At 40.6% G+C, this 18,948-nt stretch overlaps 1 protein-coding gene across 1 annotated transcript in view; it reads left to right on the top strand.

Annotated features, from left to right (window-relative positions):
- PPM1E (protein phosphatase, Mg2+/Mn2+ dependent 1E) overlaps positions 1–18,948 on the top strand; it is a 229,710-nt gene that overhangs the window by 195,381 nt on the left and 15,381 nt on the right. Inside the window, exons 2-4 of the mRNA XM_050764678.1 lie at positions 3,258–3,376; positions 13,572–13,771; positions 17,707–17,895. Coding sequence (XP_050620635.1) covers positions 3,258–3,376; positions 13,572–13,771; positions 17,707–17,895 — 508 coding nt within the window. The remainder of the gene's footprint in view (positions 1–3,257; positions 3,377–13,571; positions 13,772–17,706; positions 17,896–18,948) is intronic.

The following is an 18,948-nucleotide window of genomic DNA, read 5'->3' as shown; positions in this document are numbered from 1 at the left end:
ATTTAGTCATGTGGATGGGTCTTGGGGTGTCATTTGGATGGCTGCAGTGGCTATGGTTCTAGGTGGACACGGTGGTGTAATTTCTTTTGCTGTAATCTGTACTAGCGATGTTTGTGAGTGTCCCAATGGCCTAGGCTGTTAGAGTTTATGGCAGCAGTCATGTAGCTTTAGTGGGGTTGGGACCATTGGACTATTTCTTAGGTCAGGGACATGTGTATGCACATCATGGGTTGACCAGCTTGGGGTCTAGCTTGCTGAGGCTGTGGCCATGGACTGTTACTCTGGCTGGGGGCACATGTGCATGGCTGCCCAGCTTGGAGGTATGACAACCTGGGGTGGGACCTCCAGGCTGTTCCTCTTCTGGGTGCAGGCACACAGTTTCTTGGCTAGCATGGGGTCATATCCACTGGAAGAAGACCTGCCAGCCTGTTTCTCAGGCCCTGGGCATGGGCAGGCCTAGGGTCATGTCCTCCAGGAATGGGCCTGTAAGGCTGTTTATCAGGTTATGGGCATGCGAATGTTACTGCTTGGGGGTGTGCCTGCTGGTGGTGGCTCACAGAGCTGCTTCTCAGGCCCAGGACACAGGCACATGGCTGCTTGGATGGCCTAGGGGGATATCTGCCAAGGGTAGCCTGTGGGGCTGGAGTACTAGTTTTTTGTTTTCTTTTTGTATGTTTGTTTGTTCGTTTGTTTTGAGACAGAGTCTCGCATTGTCGCCTGGGCTGGAGTGCAGTGGCATGATCTCAGCTCACTGCAACCTCCACCTCCCAGGTTCAAATGATTCTTCTGCCTCAGCCTCCCTAGTAGCTGAGATTACAGGTTCCCGCCACCACACCCAGCTAATTTTTTTTTTTTTTTTTAATTTTTAGTAGAGACAGGGTTTCACCCTGTTGACCAGGCTGGTCTCAAATTCCTGACTTTGTGACCTGCCCACCTCAGTCAGCCTCCCAGAGTGCTGGGATTACAGGTGTGAGCCACCACCCCTGGCCTGGAGTGCTAGTTTCTTAATGACAGCTCCTTAACTATTGTTCCACTTGACTGAAAACCTGTGAACTAAAGAGGCAATTTATCTAATCCGTTTCCCACTATAACCCAATATACAATGGTGTGGCATAGGATAATCTTCTCGTTCCCAGAGGGGGAAGCCAGGAGGCACATAGAGATCACTGATCTAGAGCAATTCTCTTTTTATGTTTTCTTCCTATATGATTGTCTTAGTCTGCTTTGAATTGCTATAAAGGAATACCTGAAGCTGGGTAAATTATAATGAAAAGAGGTTTATTTGGCTCACAGTTCTGCGGCTGCACAAGAAGCACGGCACCAGCATCTGCTTCTGGTGAGGGCTTAAGAAGCTTCCGCTCATTGCAGACGGCAAAAGGGAGCCCTCATGTGGAGATCACACGTTGGGAAATGAGAGAGAGAGGGTAGGAGGTGCCCAGCTCTTTTTAATTTAATAATCAGATCTCACAGGAACTAATGGCACAAAAATTAACTCATTACCACAAGGACTACACCAAGCCATTCATGAGGGATCTGCTTCCATGACCCAAACCAGGCCCCACCTTGAACATTGGGGATCAGATTTTAACATGAAATTTGAAATATCGAAACTGTATCAGTGGTCTTTTCTATTGCTGTAGCTTTAAATATCATTCATACATTTGCAAGTTCCAAATTTCCTAACATCTCAAATGCCAGACTAGAATATCCAGTTAACCATTTGACACCTTGACTAGGACATCTCAGATATTTCCATAGTTTTTTTTTTTCTTTTTTTTTTTTTGAGACAGAGTTTTCACTCTTGTTGCCCAGGCTGGAGTGCAATGGCACAATCTCGGCTCACTGCAACCTCCACATCTCGGGTTCCAGTGATTCTCCTGCCTCAGCCTCCTGAGTAGTTGGGACTACTGAGGAGGATGGATCACCTGAGGTCAGGAGTTCGAGATCAGCCTGGCCAACATAGTAAAACCCCATCTCTACTAAAAATACAAAAATTAGCCAGGCATGGTGATGCACGCCTGTAGTCCCAACTATTTGGGAGGCTAAGGCAAGAGAAAATAGCTTGAACCTGGGAAGCAGAGATTGCAGTGAGCCAAGATTGCACCACTGCACTCCAGTTTGGGCAACAGAGCAAGACTCTGTCTCAAAAAAAAAAAAAAAAAAAAAAAAGGTTCTGTATAAATTATATTCCCTCTGCCCGGAGTATTCTCTCCTAACTTCCCACTCCCACGTAACTGAGTCTTTTTCATCCTTTAAGGTGTTGCTTTCCTGACCATTCCATCTAAGTACATACCCCTCTTTATTATTCTCTGTCATTGTATCCTGTTTGTTTCCTCTATAAAACTTATCCTGGGCTGGGTGCAGTGGCTCATACCAGTAATCCCAGCACTTTGGGAGGCCAAGGTGGACAGATCACCTGAGGTTGGGAGTTCAAGACCAGCCTGACCAACATGGAGAAACCCTGTCTCTACTAAAAATACAAAAATTAAAATTGCCAAAATAAGACTCCATTGTTTTATGGTTTATCAGTAATTAAACTATTTACTTCCAGGCAGAAGACAAGCACTAGAGTTAGATATCTAAGTGTTGTATGAAAAAAAAAGGCATTTTGCAAATGTAGAATGATATCTGTTCTGTCAATGAAACCTTTGCCAATCCTGTAAATGACTTTGTGTTAACTGTTAAGAATCCATACTTTTATGACTTTAAAAATTTAAAGTTTACTGGAAATTGGATTTAAAAGTGTATGTGTAATTCTTAAATTATACATTCATTTTGAAATTAAAAAAAAAAAATACAAAAATTAGCTGGGCGTGGTGACACATGCCTGTAGTCCCAGCTACTCGGGAGGCTGAAGCAGGAGAATTGCTTGAACCCAGGAGGCAGAGGTTGCAGTGAGCCGAGATCACACCATAGCCCTGGGCGACAGAGCAAAACTCCGTCTGGCGACAGAGCAAAACTCCATCTAAAAAACAAACAACAAACAAAAAAAAACAAAAAAAAGCGTATCCCACTTTTAAGTTATATCCTATTAGTTTGTCATCTGCCTGTAGCTCCTATAGGTAAGGAGCCATGTCTGTGTTATGTATCAATATATACCCAGTGCCCAGAGTGCCTACTCAATAAATATTTATTGAATATTGTTTAAAGGTATAATTTTGTTTTGAGACAATGTTCTAATTAATATGTAATTATTAGTAATGTTAAATGTATTACCTCCTAATTCTTTTGCTGAAAATAGCCTTTTTTTCTTTCAGTAATTGCCCTTCCTTTTTGGCTGCTGCTTTAGCCAGAGCCACATCGGATGAAGTCCTTCAGAGTGATCTTTCTGCACATTATATCCCAAAGGAAACGGATGGCACAGAAGGGACTGTGGGTGAGTACCTTTCTACATTATTTGTTTAAAAATATTAGAATCTTCTATGTGTAGTGGTCCACAGAAAATATCTGCAAAATACTAAATCTAATTACATTTACCTGCTGGTTGTTTATATAGTGGTAGCAGGAGAAAAAAAAAAATGCAACTTTTTTCAAATAAATCAATAAAAGGAGGGAGAAGAGAAAAATACAAGTGTATTTTGAAAAAGAAAAAAAAAAAAAAGAAAGAAAAAGGTAGAGTAGTATTTAGAAGGTAACTGGAGCAACAGGAGATTGTCATAAGTAATACCTACATGAATGGAAAGATTAAAGTGAAGAATGTGAAGATATAACAAAAAAGATGAGTGGGTGAGGGAGAATTTGAGCAAAACCTGAGAAATGTTTAGCTTACCTTTAAAAATCCAAGTTAGGCCAGGTGCAGTGGCTCATGCCTGTAATCCCAGCGTGAGAGGCCGAGGCGAGCAGATCCCCTGAGGTCAGGAGTTTGAGACCAGCCTGGCCAACGTGGTGAAACCCCATCTCTACTAAAAAGAATACAAAAATTAGCCAGCGTGGTGGTGCACACATGTGGTCCCAGCTATTCGAGAGGCTGAGGCAAGTGAATTGGTTGAACCTAGGAGGCAGAGGTTGCAGTGAGCTGAGATCGTGCTGCTGCACTCTAGCCTGGGAGAAAGAGAAAAAAAAAAAAAACACCTTCACTTTGTATCAAGTTAAAAGATACAAAAATCCAAGAAATCAGTTGTAACACAACTTCTCACTAATTATATTAAATTTTATATCTACCAATAAACAGAACTCTTTATGATAGATATGCAAATGTGATTTAATTGCATAGATCATTGTACCTTTTTTTCCAGATAAATTATGGGCTCTATTTCTTTTTTCTTTCTTTTTTTTTTTTTTTTTGAGATGGAGTCTCGCTCTGTCGCCCAGGCTGGAGTGCAGTGGCCGGATCTCAGCTCACTGCAAGCTCCGCCTCCCGGGTTCACGCCATTCTCCTGCCTCAGCCTCCCGAGTAGCTGGGACTACAGGCGCCCGCCACCTCGCCCAGCTAGTTTTTTGTATTTTTTAGTAGAGATGGGGTTTCACCGTGTTAGCCAGGCTGGTCTTGATCTCCTGACCTCGTGATCCACCCGTCTCAGCCTCCTAAAGTGCTGGGATTACAGGCTTGAGCCACCGCGCCCGGCCGAGGCTCTATTTCTTAACGAAGTCATGTTTATTAATGTCTTAGGCTTATACATATTTGACAGGATCAAAGAAAATATTTTTATAAAAATTAGAGAATTACTACTCAAAATTGTTAAGAAAGTTTAATATTTCAGATTTGTTCTATTTAAAGCATTTGCCTTTAAACATGGTATATATGGAGCAAAGCATATATTAATGAATCTGAGTAGCTGGATTCCAGAGAATGTGAGGCAGATATAAAAGTAAACATTTCTGTTCTTCCTTTATCTCTGTAGATTGTGACAGAATATTGGCAAGGAAGGAATCACTCTTCTTGTTTTTACTGACAGTAACTGATTCACCTAGAACCAAATTGTTCCAGAGTCAAGTTGGATAGAATTTTTGCTATAAAGCATTGGTCTTTCCTCTGCTACTGATGCATAGAATAAAAGCCTTATGATGAAAAGATAGATTAAATTCTGCTTCACTCCAGCCAGGGTAACAGCTGATTCAGCTCCAGCTCAGAACAATGACATTAATGACTGATGAGTAATTTACAGCTGTGAGGGGGTGGACTGCTACTTCGGACAATTTTCACTTTTTCGCATCCCTTTTTTTACTTTATTTTTCCATTTCAAGCAGCAATTATTTATATACTGATGTCTTACACTACTCCCTGCAGAAGGAGAATACTTAATCTAGAAAGATTGGAGTGTTGTCCTACATGCCCACTTTGGAAGAATTTTTTGATCCCTGTAAGATAGAAAAAGTGAAATGAAGCATTTTCTTTTGGTGGACATAATTGGTTATTCTGATTTTTTATTTTTCCAAGAGATTACCTAGTACTGTCTCCATGCGACTGCTGTGATTTAGACTGATCTGCTATTATTCTAAACTATTTGGAAATCCTGTATTTATTTAGCCCCAATCACTCAGGGTGAACTGCACCACAGAGAATCTCTATGGGGCATATTGTGTTTATCCAAACATCAGAGAAGGAAATGAGCATACTCAATAAGGCCTGCTGTCACTGGCTTAAAGTCCTCACTGAAGTGCCTTTTGTCTCTCCTCTTGGTTGTTTCCAAAAACAGACTTTAAAAAAAAATCCTTAAAGTTCTTTTCATGTTTTCATTATCCCTGACAGAATGTTTGCTAAGTGACCTTGGATATCTCACTTGGTACACATTTAGTTTGGTAGATACACCTTTTGTCCAGACAACCTAAAACCAATTTGAGGGCCAGGTATGGTGGCTCATGCCTGTAATGCCAGTGATTTGGGAGGCCAAGGCAAGAGGATCACTTGAGACCAGGAGTTTGAGACCAGCCTGGGCAATATAGTGAGGCACTATTTCTACAAAAAAATTAAAAATTAGCTGGGCATGGTGGCATGCACCCGTAATCCCAGCCACTTGGGAGGCTGAGGTAGGAGAATCACTTGAGCCCAGGAGTTCAAGGTTACAGTGAGCTATGTACTACAGCCCAGTCAACAGAGTGAGACCCTGTCTCAAACAATGACAACAAGAACCCAAAAACCAATTTGAAATATCACAGTGTAAAAATTATTATTTTTATTTATTTATTTATTTATTTATTTTATTTATTTATTTTTTGAGAGAGAGAGAGGGTCTCCCTCTGTTACCCAGGCTGGAGGGCCGTGGTATGATCACGGCTCGCTGAAGCCTCTACCTTCCAGGCTCAAGTGATCCTCGCACCTCAGCCTCATGAGTAGCTGGGACTACCGGCATGCACACCACACTCAGCTAATGTTTGTATTTTTTGTAGAGACAGGGTCTCGCCATGTTGCCCAGGCTCGTCTTGAACTCCTGGGCTCAAGTGATCCTCCTGCCTTGGCCTCCTAAAGTGCTGGGTTTACAGTGGTGAGCCACTAAGCCCAGCCCACTATAAAAATTAAAAACAAGAAGGGAAAATGATCACTAATACAGAGGAAATTAAATAATAATAAAAAGTTTTTGTAAATAAATTTGAAAACCTGGATGTTTTCTAGAAAAAAAAAAAAATTAACAAAGGTTACCTAAGAAGAAAGAGATTGAGAAAGTTATCAAGGAACAATCCCCACAAAAGGCCATGGAGTAGGTGACTCTACAAGTAAGGTGAACATTTTCAAATGATCAAAGGCGGATAATTCCAATGGTTTTTATTTTTTTATTGTATAGTTATTTATTATTTTTTGAGACAGAGTCTTGCTCTTCCTTCAAGAATCTTCCTCCCAAAGTGCTGGGATTACAGGCATGAACCACTGTGCCCAGTCCCAATCCTTTTTAAAATGAATGCTCCAATTGCACAGGAAAAGAAGGAAAATTTGCATAATATAACACTGATACCAGAACCCACCCAAGACTAAAAAAGGAAATGAGAGACCAGTCTTAGTTGTCAACATAAAAAAATCTTAAGTAGGCTGGGTGTGGTGGCTATGCCTGTAATCCCAGCACTTTGGGAGGGCAAGGCAGGTGGATCACCTGAGGTCAGGAGTTCGAGACCAGACTGCCCAACATAGTGAAACCCCTTCTCTACTAAAAATACAAAAATTAGACAGGAGTGGTGGCGTGCACCTGCAGTCCCAGCTACTTGGGAGGCTGAAGCAGGAGAATTGCTTGAACCTAGAAGGTGGAGGTTGCGGTGAGCCGAGATTGTGCCATTGTACTCCAGCCTGGGCAACGAGAGTGAGACTCCATCTCAAAAAAAAAAAAAAAAAAAAAAAAAAAAAAAAAGGCTGAGTGTGTGGCTCACACCTGTAATCCCAGCACTTTGGGAGGCCAATGTGGGCGGATCACAAGATCAGGAGATCGAGACCATCCTGGCTAACACGGTGAAACCCCCTCTCTACTAAAAATACAAAAATTAGCCAGGCGTGGTGGCCGATGCCTGTAGTCCCAGCTACTTGGGAGGCTGAGGCGGGAGAATGGCGTGAACCCGGGAGGCGGAGCTTGCAGCAAGCTGAGATTGAGCCACTGCACTCCAGCCTGGGTGACAGAGCGAGACTCTGTCTCAAAAAATAAAAATAAAAAAAAAAGGCCTTGACCTCCCAAAGTGCTAGGATTACAGGCATGAGCCACTGTGCCCAGCCTTAAAAAAAAAAAAAAAACTTAAGTAAAATATTTGTATATTGAGTATAGCAGTTAATTCATTCACTGAATATTTTATTGAGGGTCTACTATATATGCTACTATATATGAATAATACTGGGGAAACAACAGTGAGCAAAACTTCAAGAACAAAATATTGGGAAGTCTATAGCACAACTTATATATTAATAGGGGAAAATAAAAATAAGCAGTAATCTCTAAAGATGCCAAAAGAAACATTTGATAAAATTTAATATCATTCCTAATTTTTAAAATATTCTTTATAAAGTAGGCCTAGATGGATGTATCTTGGACGTCACGTTTATGCTTAATGTGTATTCTGGAATTTGTCAGTTGTACATGATTACAAACACAGCTTCAGTTGTCTTCAGCAAAACAGAATGCATTGACTACCTTCCAGGATAAGGGATACACAGGCAGATTCAAGGCTTCAAATGATCTCAGCAGAACCTGGCATTTCTCCAACTCTCAGCTGTACTTTCTTTCATTTTGATTTTGTCTTCAGGTTCCATGAGGTGGCAGTATGACTTGCTGGGAATCCAGGTCTTCATCTGTCCAAACTCAAGTTGAGCAGGAAAACAAGAGTAGATTTTCTCAGTTGTTCTTACAGAAGCCACAGGATTTACTCTAATTGGTCCAACTTGGATGGTTTCCCATTCCTGAACTAATCACTGTGGCCAAAGGATGGGATTCTCTAACTGGCTAAACCCGAATCACAGGGTTTCAGAGTAAAGAAAGAAGGAAATGTTATTGGAAGAAAGAGCAATGTTTGGTAGTTTTAAATAACAATTAAAGCCTCACGCCTGTAATCCCAGCACTTTGGGAGGCTGAGGTGGGAGGATCACGAGGTCAGGAGATTGAGACCATCCTGGCTACACGGTGAAACCCCGTCTCTACTAAAAATACAAAAAATTAGCTGGGCGTGGTGGCGGACGCCTGTAGTCCCAGCTACTCGGGAGGCTGAGGCAGGAGAATAGTGTGAACCCGGGAGGCAGAGCTTGCAGTGAGCCGAGATCGCGCCACTGCACTCCAGCCTGGGCGACAGAGCGAGACTCCGTCTCAAAAAAAAAAAAAGAAATGCAAAGTTCTGGCCGGGACATGGCTCATGCCTGTAATCCCAGCACTTTGGGAGGCCAAGGAGGGTGGATCACTTGAGGTCAGGAGCTCAAGACCAGTCTGGCCAACATGGTGAAATTCCGTCTCTATTAAAAATACAAAAATTAGCTCGGTATGAAAAGAAAAATAATTATAATAAAGCAAAGTCTGATTCAAAATGGCAAATAAATAAGTAGGAATAAAGTGATTAAGAAATATGAAGGACTTACATTAAAACTCTATTGAGCAACATAAAAAGGATTTAACTTTTAAAAAAATACAATTTTTTCCTGGAATAGACTTAATATGAAAATGATATATATTTTTTCCAAATCTTTAAATTTAATGTGATCCCAAACACAATAGCAACAGGTTTTTCTGACCAAACTTGTCAAAATGTTTAGAAAGTTCACCTGGAAAAATAAACACAAAAACCAAGTGACATCCTTTAAAATTAAGAGTAATAGATAGGAAAACTAGACCTCCTGATATTAAAAAATTTTAAAGTTATGGTAACTTAAAGAGAATGGTAGCATTATAGAAATAGATGCTGAGATGAGTGAAGCAGAACACAATCAAGAAGCATATAAATGTTTAATATTTTAATGGTTATTCAATTTATGTGACAGTTTGCATATTTATTTTTTCAACAAGCATCTAATATATACCCTGCTGTCTGCTAGGTACTATATTATGGCTTGTCAAGGGCAATTAAGACAGTCGCTATCTGCAGTCTAATTTGGAGATGAAGAGCATGGACTTTTGAGTCAGATAAACCTAGGATTGAGAATGATGTTACCTATTTGTGAAATGTTCTAGAGGCATGGAATGTAGCAGATACTCAATAAATGTTATTTATTATTACCAAAAGTGGTTAAGAGCTTTAATAGACAGCGTGAACAAAGTATAATGGGGACACAGGGGAAGGAGCAACTGGGAGTGGTATGAACAGATCTAGTGATTTACCAAATGTTAGAGGAAACTGATATTACTTCCTCTAATCAGTTTAATCTGTCTATACCAGCTCTGTCCAATAGACAGTGCAATGATGGAAATGTTCCCTGCCTGTGTTGCCCTATGTAGGAGCCATTAGCCACATGTGGTTATCAAGCAATTGAAATAGAGCTAATGTGACCGAAAAACTGAATTTTAAATTTTATTTAATTTTAACTTACTTTTTAAGAGATGGGGTCTTGCTATGTTGGCCAGGCCAGAGTGCAGTGGCTATTCACAGGAGCTATCATGTCATCCTATAGCCTCAAACTCCTGGGCTCAAGCAATTCTCCCACCTCAGCCTCCCAGGTAGCTGGAGCTGTTGGCACATTGGGACCGCTGCACCCTACTGATTAATTTAAATAACCATGGCTGGGCGCGGTGGCTCACACCTGTAATCCCAGCACTTTGGGAGGCCAAGGCAGATAGATCACCTGAGGTCAGGATTTTGAGACCAGCCTGACTAACATGGAGAAACCCCATCTCTACTAAAAATATAAAATTAGCTGGGCTGTAATGCCAGCTATTTGGGAGGCTGAGGCTGGAGAACTGCTTGAACCTGGGAGGCGGAGGTTGCGGTGAGCTGAGATCATGCCATTGCACTCCAGCCTGGGCAACAAGAGTGAAACTCCATCTCAAAAAAAAAAGAAATGTAAATAACCGCATGTAGTTAGTAGGTACTGTACTTGACAATGCAGATCTATATAAGAGTAATATACAAGCCAAAGAATGATATAATAGTTTATATTGTTATCTGGGAACTATCCTGATAGTTAATATGTTGTTTCACCCTACCCAATTCTCCCTCAAAGTTTCTAAATTCACTTGATTGTTTTGTAATCCTCTGTTAATAGCTATGTCAGATGAAGACATGTCCATCTCAGGGTCTGCATCTGGGGCCCTATACTGCTGCAGAGACCAGATAGGTGGCAGTCATACAAGCAAGTAATTGCTGGCTGGAAGAAATAGTCTCTGGCAAGCTAGTGCTTAAATAAAACTTGTAGTTGCTTAAAACAATCAAAATATTGGATTGTCTATTGACCTCAATTTCCTTCTTGTATATACCTCCACAGGCTGTCTTTGCTCTTTATCTTTTCTCTTTTAAATTCACCCTTGGTTTTCAGTTATATAAAAATGCTAACAGTAGGGACAGGCATGGTAGCTCATGCCTGTAATCCCAGTACTTTGGGAGGCCAAGGTGGGAGGATCACTTGAGACCAGGAGTTTGAGATGAGCCTGAGCAATATAGTAAGACCCCCATCTTAACAAAAAAAAAGTTTTGTTTTTTTTTTTTAAATTAGCCAGGCATGGTGGCATGTACCTGTGATCCCAGCTACTTGAGAGGCTGAAGCAGAAGGATTGCTTGATCCCAGGAATTTGAGGCTGCAGTGAGCTGTGATTGCATCACCCCACTCCAGCCTAGGCAACAGAGAGAGACACTCTTATTTAAAAAAAAAAAAAAAAGTCTGGGCGTGGTGGCTCAAGCCTGTAATCCCTACACTTTGGGAGGCCGAGACGGGCAGATCACGAGGTCAGGAGATCGAGACCATCCTGGCTAACATGGTGAAACCCTGTCTCTACTAAAAAATACAAAAAACTAGCCAGGTGAGGTGGCGGGCGCCTGTAGTCCCAGCTACTTGGGAGGCTGAGGCAGGAGAATGGCATAAACCCAGGAGGCGGAACTTGCAGTGAGCTGAGATCCGGCCACTGCACTCCAGCCTGGGCGACAAAGCGAGACTCCGTCTCAAAAAAAAAAAAAAAAAAAAGGCCGGGCATGGTGACTCATGTAATCCCAGCACTTTGGGAGGCTGAGGTGGTTGGATCACCTGAGATCAGGAGTTCAAGACTAGCCTGGCCAATATGGTGAAACCCCATCTCTACTAAAAATACAACAAAATTAGCTGAGTGTGGTGGCGGGCGCCTGTAATCCCAGTTACTTGGGAGGCTGAGGCAGGAGAATCGCTTGAACCTGAGAGGTGGAGGTTGCAGGGAGCTGAGATTGCGCCACTGCTCTCTAGCCTGGACCACAGAGCAAGACTCTGTCTCAGAAAAAATAAAAAATAAAAATAAAAGAGGCAAAACCACAAGACAGGATTTACTACCCTGTGCTATGTTAATGAGGAAAAAAAGGACAAAAACTTGAGGTCAGCTTTTTTAATACAGTCATTTAAAAAATAATTTTGAATAAGAAAAGAGGTAAATGTAGTCACAGATTAAGGCAAAGACAGTACTGAGAATCAAATTGGTAGTCCAGGTCCCAGGCTGTTCTAGAACATATAGTCTCTCTCTTCTTTGGGATTTGTATTCTAGATTGGAGGAGGCATGTGTAGCCATTGCCATCTGGCACTTATTTTCTCAGGCTGTCAAGCTGTATCTGATTTAGTTCAGTAAAAAGAAAATTTAAGTTCGATTTTTTTTTTTTTTTTTCACCTGAGATGTAAGAGGAACTTCTAAAATACTGGCCTGAGAAAACCTAATCTCTCTTTGGTTATTTCCATAGCTCAACTTAAGTGGAGGACAACTTGAGTGGAGGGTTCAATGATAGGAAATACAATCTCTTCAGTATCATTCAGTGTTGCTTAAAAGGCTTACACATCTGTCCATCTACTGAGGGTACATGTCTACCTCAGAAGTCAGCTTGCCAATTCTACCCAATAGGTGAAGCGGTAAACACAGGTGAAGCGGTAGGCTTAGGGTCAAGAGACCTGTTAGTATTGCTCCTCTGGCTGCTCTCTGTCTTTTTCTATCTAGGATCACACGCATAGACAGAGTTTAAGTACATTTTCCTTAGAGTCGTATAAAAGTTTTAGCTCATTTGCTAACCTATTGGCTAAACTATTTAAACTATGGCCTAAAACTTTAATAAACAAATATATCAAACAGAAAAAACAGGCCGGGTGTGGTGGCTCATGCCTGTAATCCCAGCACTTTGGGAGGCCAAGGCGGGTGGATCACCTGAGGTCAGGAGTTCAAGACCAGCCTGGCCAACATGGTGAAACCCCGACTCTACTAAAAATACAAAAAATTAGCCGGGCGTGATGGCAGGCACCTGTAATCCCAGCTACTCGGGAGGCTGAGGCAGGAGAATAGCTTGAACCTGGGAGGCGGAGGTTGCAGTGAGCTGAGAGAGAGCGCCATTGCACTCCATCCTGGGCAACAAGAGCAAGACTCTGTCTCAAAAAATAATAATAATAATAATAGTAATAATTTAAAAAATATATATATATATACACACAATTCAGTTACAAATGATCATTTATAGGAGAAAAAGGAATTGGATGTAAAGGAAGAAGTCAGGGAGAAAGAGGACAAAGACAAATGGTAAGCAACATACACCCTTCTTATTTCTGTAGTTAGTGGGCTGTTTTCATAGGCCTTCCATATTCCAATAAACACAGTATTTATCCAGCTAATTGGACTATGGAAGTAGTGTTAATCACTGCTTATTTTTCTAAGCATAGGAGGCTTGGCTCTCCTGGTGATAACCATAGCAAACAACCAAAAAGGAACCGGCGCTGGGAACTAGGGAGCAGTGTGGTGAGAGCACTTCTCCAGCTGGAAGAAATCAAGCCAGGAATAGGTCCAGCCCTGGCCAAAGGTTTTCTCCTCATGACATAAGAATATTTAGTGGCAGCTGCAGGCTGATGATTTTCTACTAGATAGGTTGTGATTTTCTCTCTTCAGAAGCAGCATTTCATTTTTCTTGAGAAGGATGAATTTCTTCTATTAAGGAGGAACTTGACTAAGGTGACCTACTTCTGTCTTTACCAAGCAGAGAAGTGAAAAGCAGTTTTACAAGGCTCTTCATTGGGGGTTTCTGTGTTTCTTTCACAGAGATTGAGACAGTGAAATTGGCCCGTTCTGTCTTCAGCAAACTACACGAGATTTGCTGCAGCTGGGTGAAAGACTTCCCCCTCCGCAGGAGACCCCAGCTTTATTATGAGACATCAATCCATGCCATCAAAAACATGCGCAGGAAAATGGAGGACAAACATGTCTGCATTCCTGACTTTAATATGCTCTTCAACCTAGAGGTAAAGGGCACTTCCGGAGAGTCAGTGAGATTTTAAAGACAAAACGAACACCTTCATGGTCCTGTTAGAAAAGGAAAACTTCTGATATATTTCTAATTGTATCTTTGGTAGATTAGAGTAGCGCTAAATGCAAAGTGGCACAAATTTGCAACAGAAAAGGAACTATTTTATGTTCTTTTGAATAGGTAATGCATTCACATGGTTCAAAACTGGGAAAATAAAAATGTCTCTCTTATCCTTGCCTCCCAGGTACTCAGTTCCCTTCCATGGAGGCAAGGTAGTCTTTTGTGTCACTTTCCAGAGCTATTCTATAAACATATAAGCAAAAAAGAAAACGATTAGGCTGGGTGCGGTAGCTCACGCCTATAATCCTAGCACTTTGGAAGGCTGATGCAGGAGGATTGCTTGAGACCAGGAGTTTGAGACCAGCCTGGGTAACAGACATAGTGAGACTGTCTCTTAAAAAAAAAAAAAAAAAAAAAAAAAATTTTTAAAAATTACATCTCAATGAAGCTGTTTTGTAAACCAAACCAAAAAACCCAAACTATTTCTATAGTATAATCAAATGGTGTATTAAGTTCTCACATTACTATGTTGCTAAAGCAACACAAACACAAAAGGAAGATTTAAGACTGATGCAGTTTATTTCATGTGATTTTCTTTTTAAAATCTTGGTCTCTGAGATAGGAAAGTAGCTGAAATTATATTTCATGAATCTCTGTATCTGACAAATTGGATCCATATGAGCCTTGGCAGCTTAATAACTATTTTCTTGTTATCTTTTTCTTTTTCTATTAAATGTATTATGTTAATGCAAACAGAAGTAGGTTTGTTTCCTTTGCCTGTCACTTGCCTCTTTTCTTCACTCAGTCCATAACTTAAAAATTACAATGTAGTAATTTATACAAAGCACAATATTTCCTCTATTTAGCAGCTAAATTTAAATTTTAGCTTACTGTCAAGGTCTAATCAGAAATGATGGCAAGTTGGTAATTGGTGCTTATGTTATAAAGATAGATCAACTGATGTCTTTGTTTCTAGTAACATGGCCATGCAAATGTAACCCAGAAGGATTGTGTGATAAACAATCCTTATATCACTATACCTATTTGAAGATTATACTCATATTTAAGGGCATTATTGTTGTTTGTTGACTTGATTGGTTTCTATTTTGCCTCCTAATTTCAAAATTAACCCAGAGGACTTAACTCAGAAAGGAGCACCTTGCTATAGTGAAACAGATTGTGGGAGCAATACGGCAACACATATTTAGAACCTAATAAATTTTCACACTCTTTGATCTGGTCATTTCACTTTTAATTCTTTATTATGAGAAAACAAATACAGAAAAGTCTTAGGCATATGTTTTGTTTGACATAAATGTTTTTACAACATTGTTTATAATAAATTGAAAATTATCTAAATCATGAAAGGGAATAACTATGATATGCTCATATAAGATGCATATTTTAAGCCATTTATAACAATGTCTTTAAGTAAATCTTTGTGAGATGAGGAAATGCCAATAATAAAAATGACAGGCCAGGTGTGGTGGCTCACGCCTGTAATCCCAGCACTTTGGGAGGCCGAGGTGGGCGGAGCACGAGGTCAGGAGATCAAGACCATCCTGGCTAACACGGTGAAACCCCATCTCTACTGAAAATACAAAAAATTAGCCGGGCGTGGTGGCGGGCACCTGTAGTCCCAGCTACTTGGGAAGCTGAGGCAGGAGAATGGTGTGAACCTGTGAGACGGAGCTTGCAGCGAGCCGAGATCGCACCACCGCACTCCAGCCTGGGTGACAGAGCGAGACCCCGTCTCAAAATATAAAATATAAAATTAAAAAAAAAAAAGACAAAAAGTAGGCTATAAAATATCATGCACATTCTGATCCTAATTTCATTTATATATATATATGTATGTATATATAGAGAGATAGAGAAGACTGGTTATCTGTGTATAGTGGAATTATTGGTGATTTTCCTTTGTTATTAGTCTGAATTGTCATACATTATTGTAATAGGAAAAACATCAGTGAATGTTTTTTGTTTTTTTAAAAAGAAGCTATACATTTTTTATTTTTTAAAGAAATCCATTTGGCTTCCTTTTGTTTCTTCTGGTGCTATTTCGAATTATTTAAAAATGAGTACTGCTTTAGTAGAGATAGAAATACTACCTGTCAGGATTCTTTCTTTTTTTTTTTTTTTTTGAGACGGAGTCTCGTTTGCTCTGTCACCAGGCTGGAGTGAAGTGGCGCGATCGCGGCTCACTGCAACCTCCGCCTCCCAGGTTAAAGAGATTCTCCTGCCTCCCGAGTAGCTGGGAGTACAGGCGTGTGCCACCACACCCAGCTAATTTTTGTATTTTTAGTAGAGAAGGGGTTTCACTATGTTGGCCAGGATGGTCTTGATCTCTTGACCTTGTGATCTGCCCGCCTCGGCCTCCCAAAGTGCTGGAATTACAGGTGTGAGCCACCACGCCCAGCCAGTATTATTTCTAGAGAGTTGTTTAATCCTTTCTTAATGGCACTAAAGTTGCTAAATGAACTAATTGTAATGTGTGTGTTAGAGAAAGGTTTCATAATATTTTGGTTACTATTCTATGGACATTTATATTTGATACTTTTGTGAATGTAATATACCCTTTTAAAAGTAACTTTTTCAGCCGGCCGGGCACAGTGGCTCTTGCCTGTAATCCCAGCTACTTGGGAGGCTGAGGCGGGATGATCTTTTGAGCCCAGGAATTCGAAGTTACAATGATCTGTGATCATGCCACTCTACCCTAGCCTGGGTGACAAAGTGAGACCCTGATTCTAAAAATAAATAAATAAAAATAACTTTTTCAAAGTATAGATATACTTGTTATATTAGTAGCCCTTCCAAATCCCCATGAGACAGCAACTCGTCCCTGCCTAACAGATGAGAAAACTACATGATTCGCTTAAGAATCAATGACAGGCCGGGACTCTTCTAAGGCTCTTAGAGCCTAGGAAAAAGAAGTCAAAAGACTTGCAAATGAAAATTATTACATACTGTTTGCCTGAAGGGAGCACAGGACTCAGTGTGAGTTCAGTGCGTCGCAGATCTTATAAGTGAGACAGATCTGAGATTTAAACACTTGAGCAGATGATAAAGCAGCAAACTGCTTAATTGTTGATGTGGAATCTTATGATTAGGCTTCTTTTGTCAAGACAAAGCACAGAGTTGGAAGATCCTCCTCTGGCAGTTGCCTTTGCAAGGAAACGTGAAACTAAAATCTTAGACCATGGGGTGAGGCAAAGTGGTCAGCCACACAGGGCATTTGAGCATCTGATGTGGTTCAAGTTTGGTAAACTAGTTTAGAGATGCTGTGCTATTTATGGTGAGAATGCAGTGTGACTGGGAATGATTTATGAGGAAGGTATTATGGTTTAGAAGTATGTTTATGCTTTCATATCTTTATATATTTTAAACTTGAATTTAATTGGCCTTGTGTTGGAAGACCAGATATTTTCTATTGTTCTCAGGTTCTAATTTTGCTATTCAAGTACTTTCATTTTGAAAAAAATCACTCAATCTGGAGCTGCTTTTGTTCAGTTCCTTCTCACACCCTACCTATTCCCCCTCCCCCAACTTGTAACAGCAATTTTGAAGCAAATGTACGTGGGTGGTTTCCATGGTACAAGACAACAACTTTCACAGAGAGAGGGCACTTCAGCTTGAACTAATTGGGCATGACGTGTTCCAGTGTTCTGGTGTGTAAACACAGATGCCCTAATATTGTAGGTATTTCAGCAGTTGATCAGGCATGTTAGAGAAGGAAAACATTTAGTCTCATTATTCCAAATGACAAATGCAGTGGAGGAGAAAGGATGGGCAACAATGATGCCAGGAGATTGGTTCATTTGAATCATGCTGTACCCAACTCCCTTAACTGTTCTGTGTTTCCGTTGACAGGACCAGGAAGAACAAGCTTACTTTGCAGTGTTTGATGGCCATGGGGGAGTAGATGCTGCTATTTATGCCTCCATTCACCTCCACGTTAACTTAGTCCGCCAGGAGATGTTCCCCCATGATCCTGCTGAGGCCCTGTGCAGGGCCTTCCGGGTCACTGATGAGCGGTTTGTGCAGAAAGCAGCCAGGGAGGTATGCCCCTTTCTCACAAATTCCAGCTAGAAATGCACTAGCTGAGCTCAATTTGGTCTGTGTGGTTAAAGGGCTATTTAGATTTTCTCTTTCTGGGCAGACATTATCCAAACTGTATTCTTGACTCATAGTATTGGATTCTGTTGTAGTTCTAAATCCCTCCTCAGGAATAGTTTCAGGGGGTACAATGATGTACTGTATAGAAACTCTCAAGCTGTAATTTTCTGGATTCATTTCTGTAATAATTGCTGGATTTGGCAGGTGAGTTTCATCTTTCTTTTATTCACCATTGCCTGTCAGGTTCACACCAGGACCATCTCTCTAAGCAGACTCTTGCTGACAAGATCTGGATATGGTGAATAAAACAATGGTCTAAAAAAGAAACAGAAACTGGGATTACTTCCATACATTTGGTTCTAAATGGGTAGGCAGTGTTTTGCTGTGTATCTCTTGAGGGAAAATTCGCTTGGAAAGGGTGAATCCTTAAATGATCCTTGAGCTGATTTTTCTCTTAATAAGGGAGAAAAGTCAGAGCTCATGTCCTACATTGCGAAGGTTAATCAGACCTAAGTTTTTTTACTTTGAATAAATGGCAAGGACTCTATATTAAGGTCTAAAAGTAAAAAAAATAAAATAAAATAAAAATCTAATTATTGTTCTGGGTATTGGTACATAATTAACTACAGTGTTCTATATTGAATTTTTAACTGGGGGTGAATAGAAAGAAAATAATTTTTAATTTTTAAAAGTAATTACAGAAGTAGATAGACAAAAAATAAGACTCCTGCACTGTGACTTAAAAAAGAGTTAATGTTTAAGTCAAAAAAAAAAAAAAAGAGTTAATTTTTTTTTTTTTTTTTTTGAGATGGAGTCTCGCTTTGTAGCCCAGGCTGGAGTGCAGTGGCGCAATCTCGGCTCACTGCAAGCTCCGCCTCCTGGGTTCATGCCATTCTCCTGCCTCAGCCTCCGAGTAGCTGGGACTACAGGCGCCCGCCACCTTGCCCGGCTAATTTTTTGTATTTTTAGTAGAGACAGGGTTTCACCATGTTAGCC

Source organism: Macaca thibetana, chromosome 16 (assembly GCF_024542745.1).
Source record: "Macaca thibetana thibetana isolate TM-01 chromosome 16, ASM2454274v1, whole genome shotgun sequence".
Classification (NCBI taxonomy): Eukaryota; Metazoa; Chordata; class Mammalia; order Primates; family Cercopithecidae; genus Macaca; species Macaca thibetana.
This window is presented reverse-complemented; position numbering and strand designations above follow the sequence as displayed.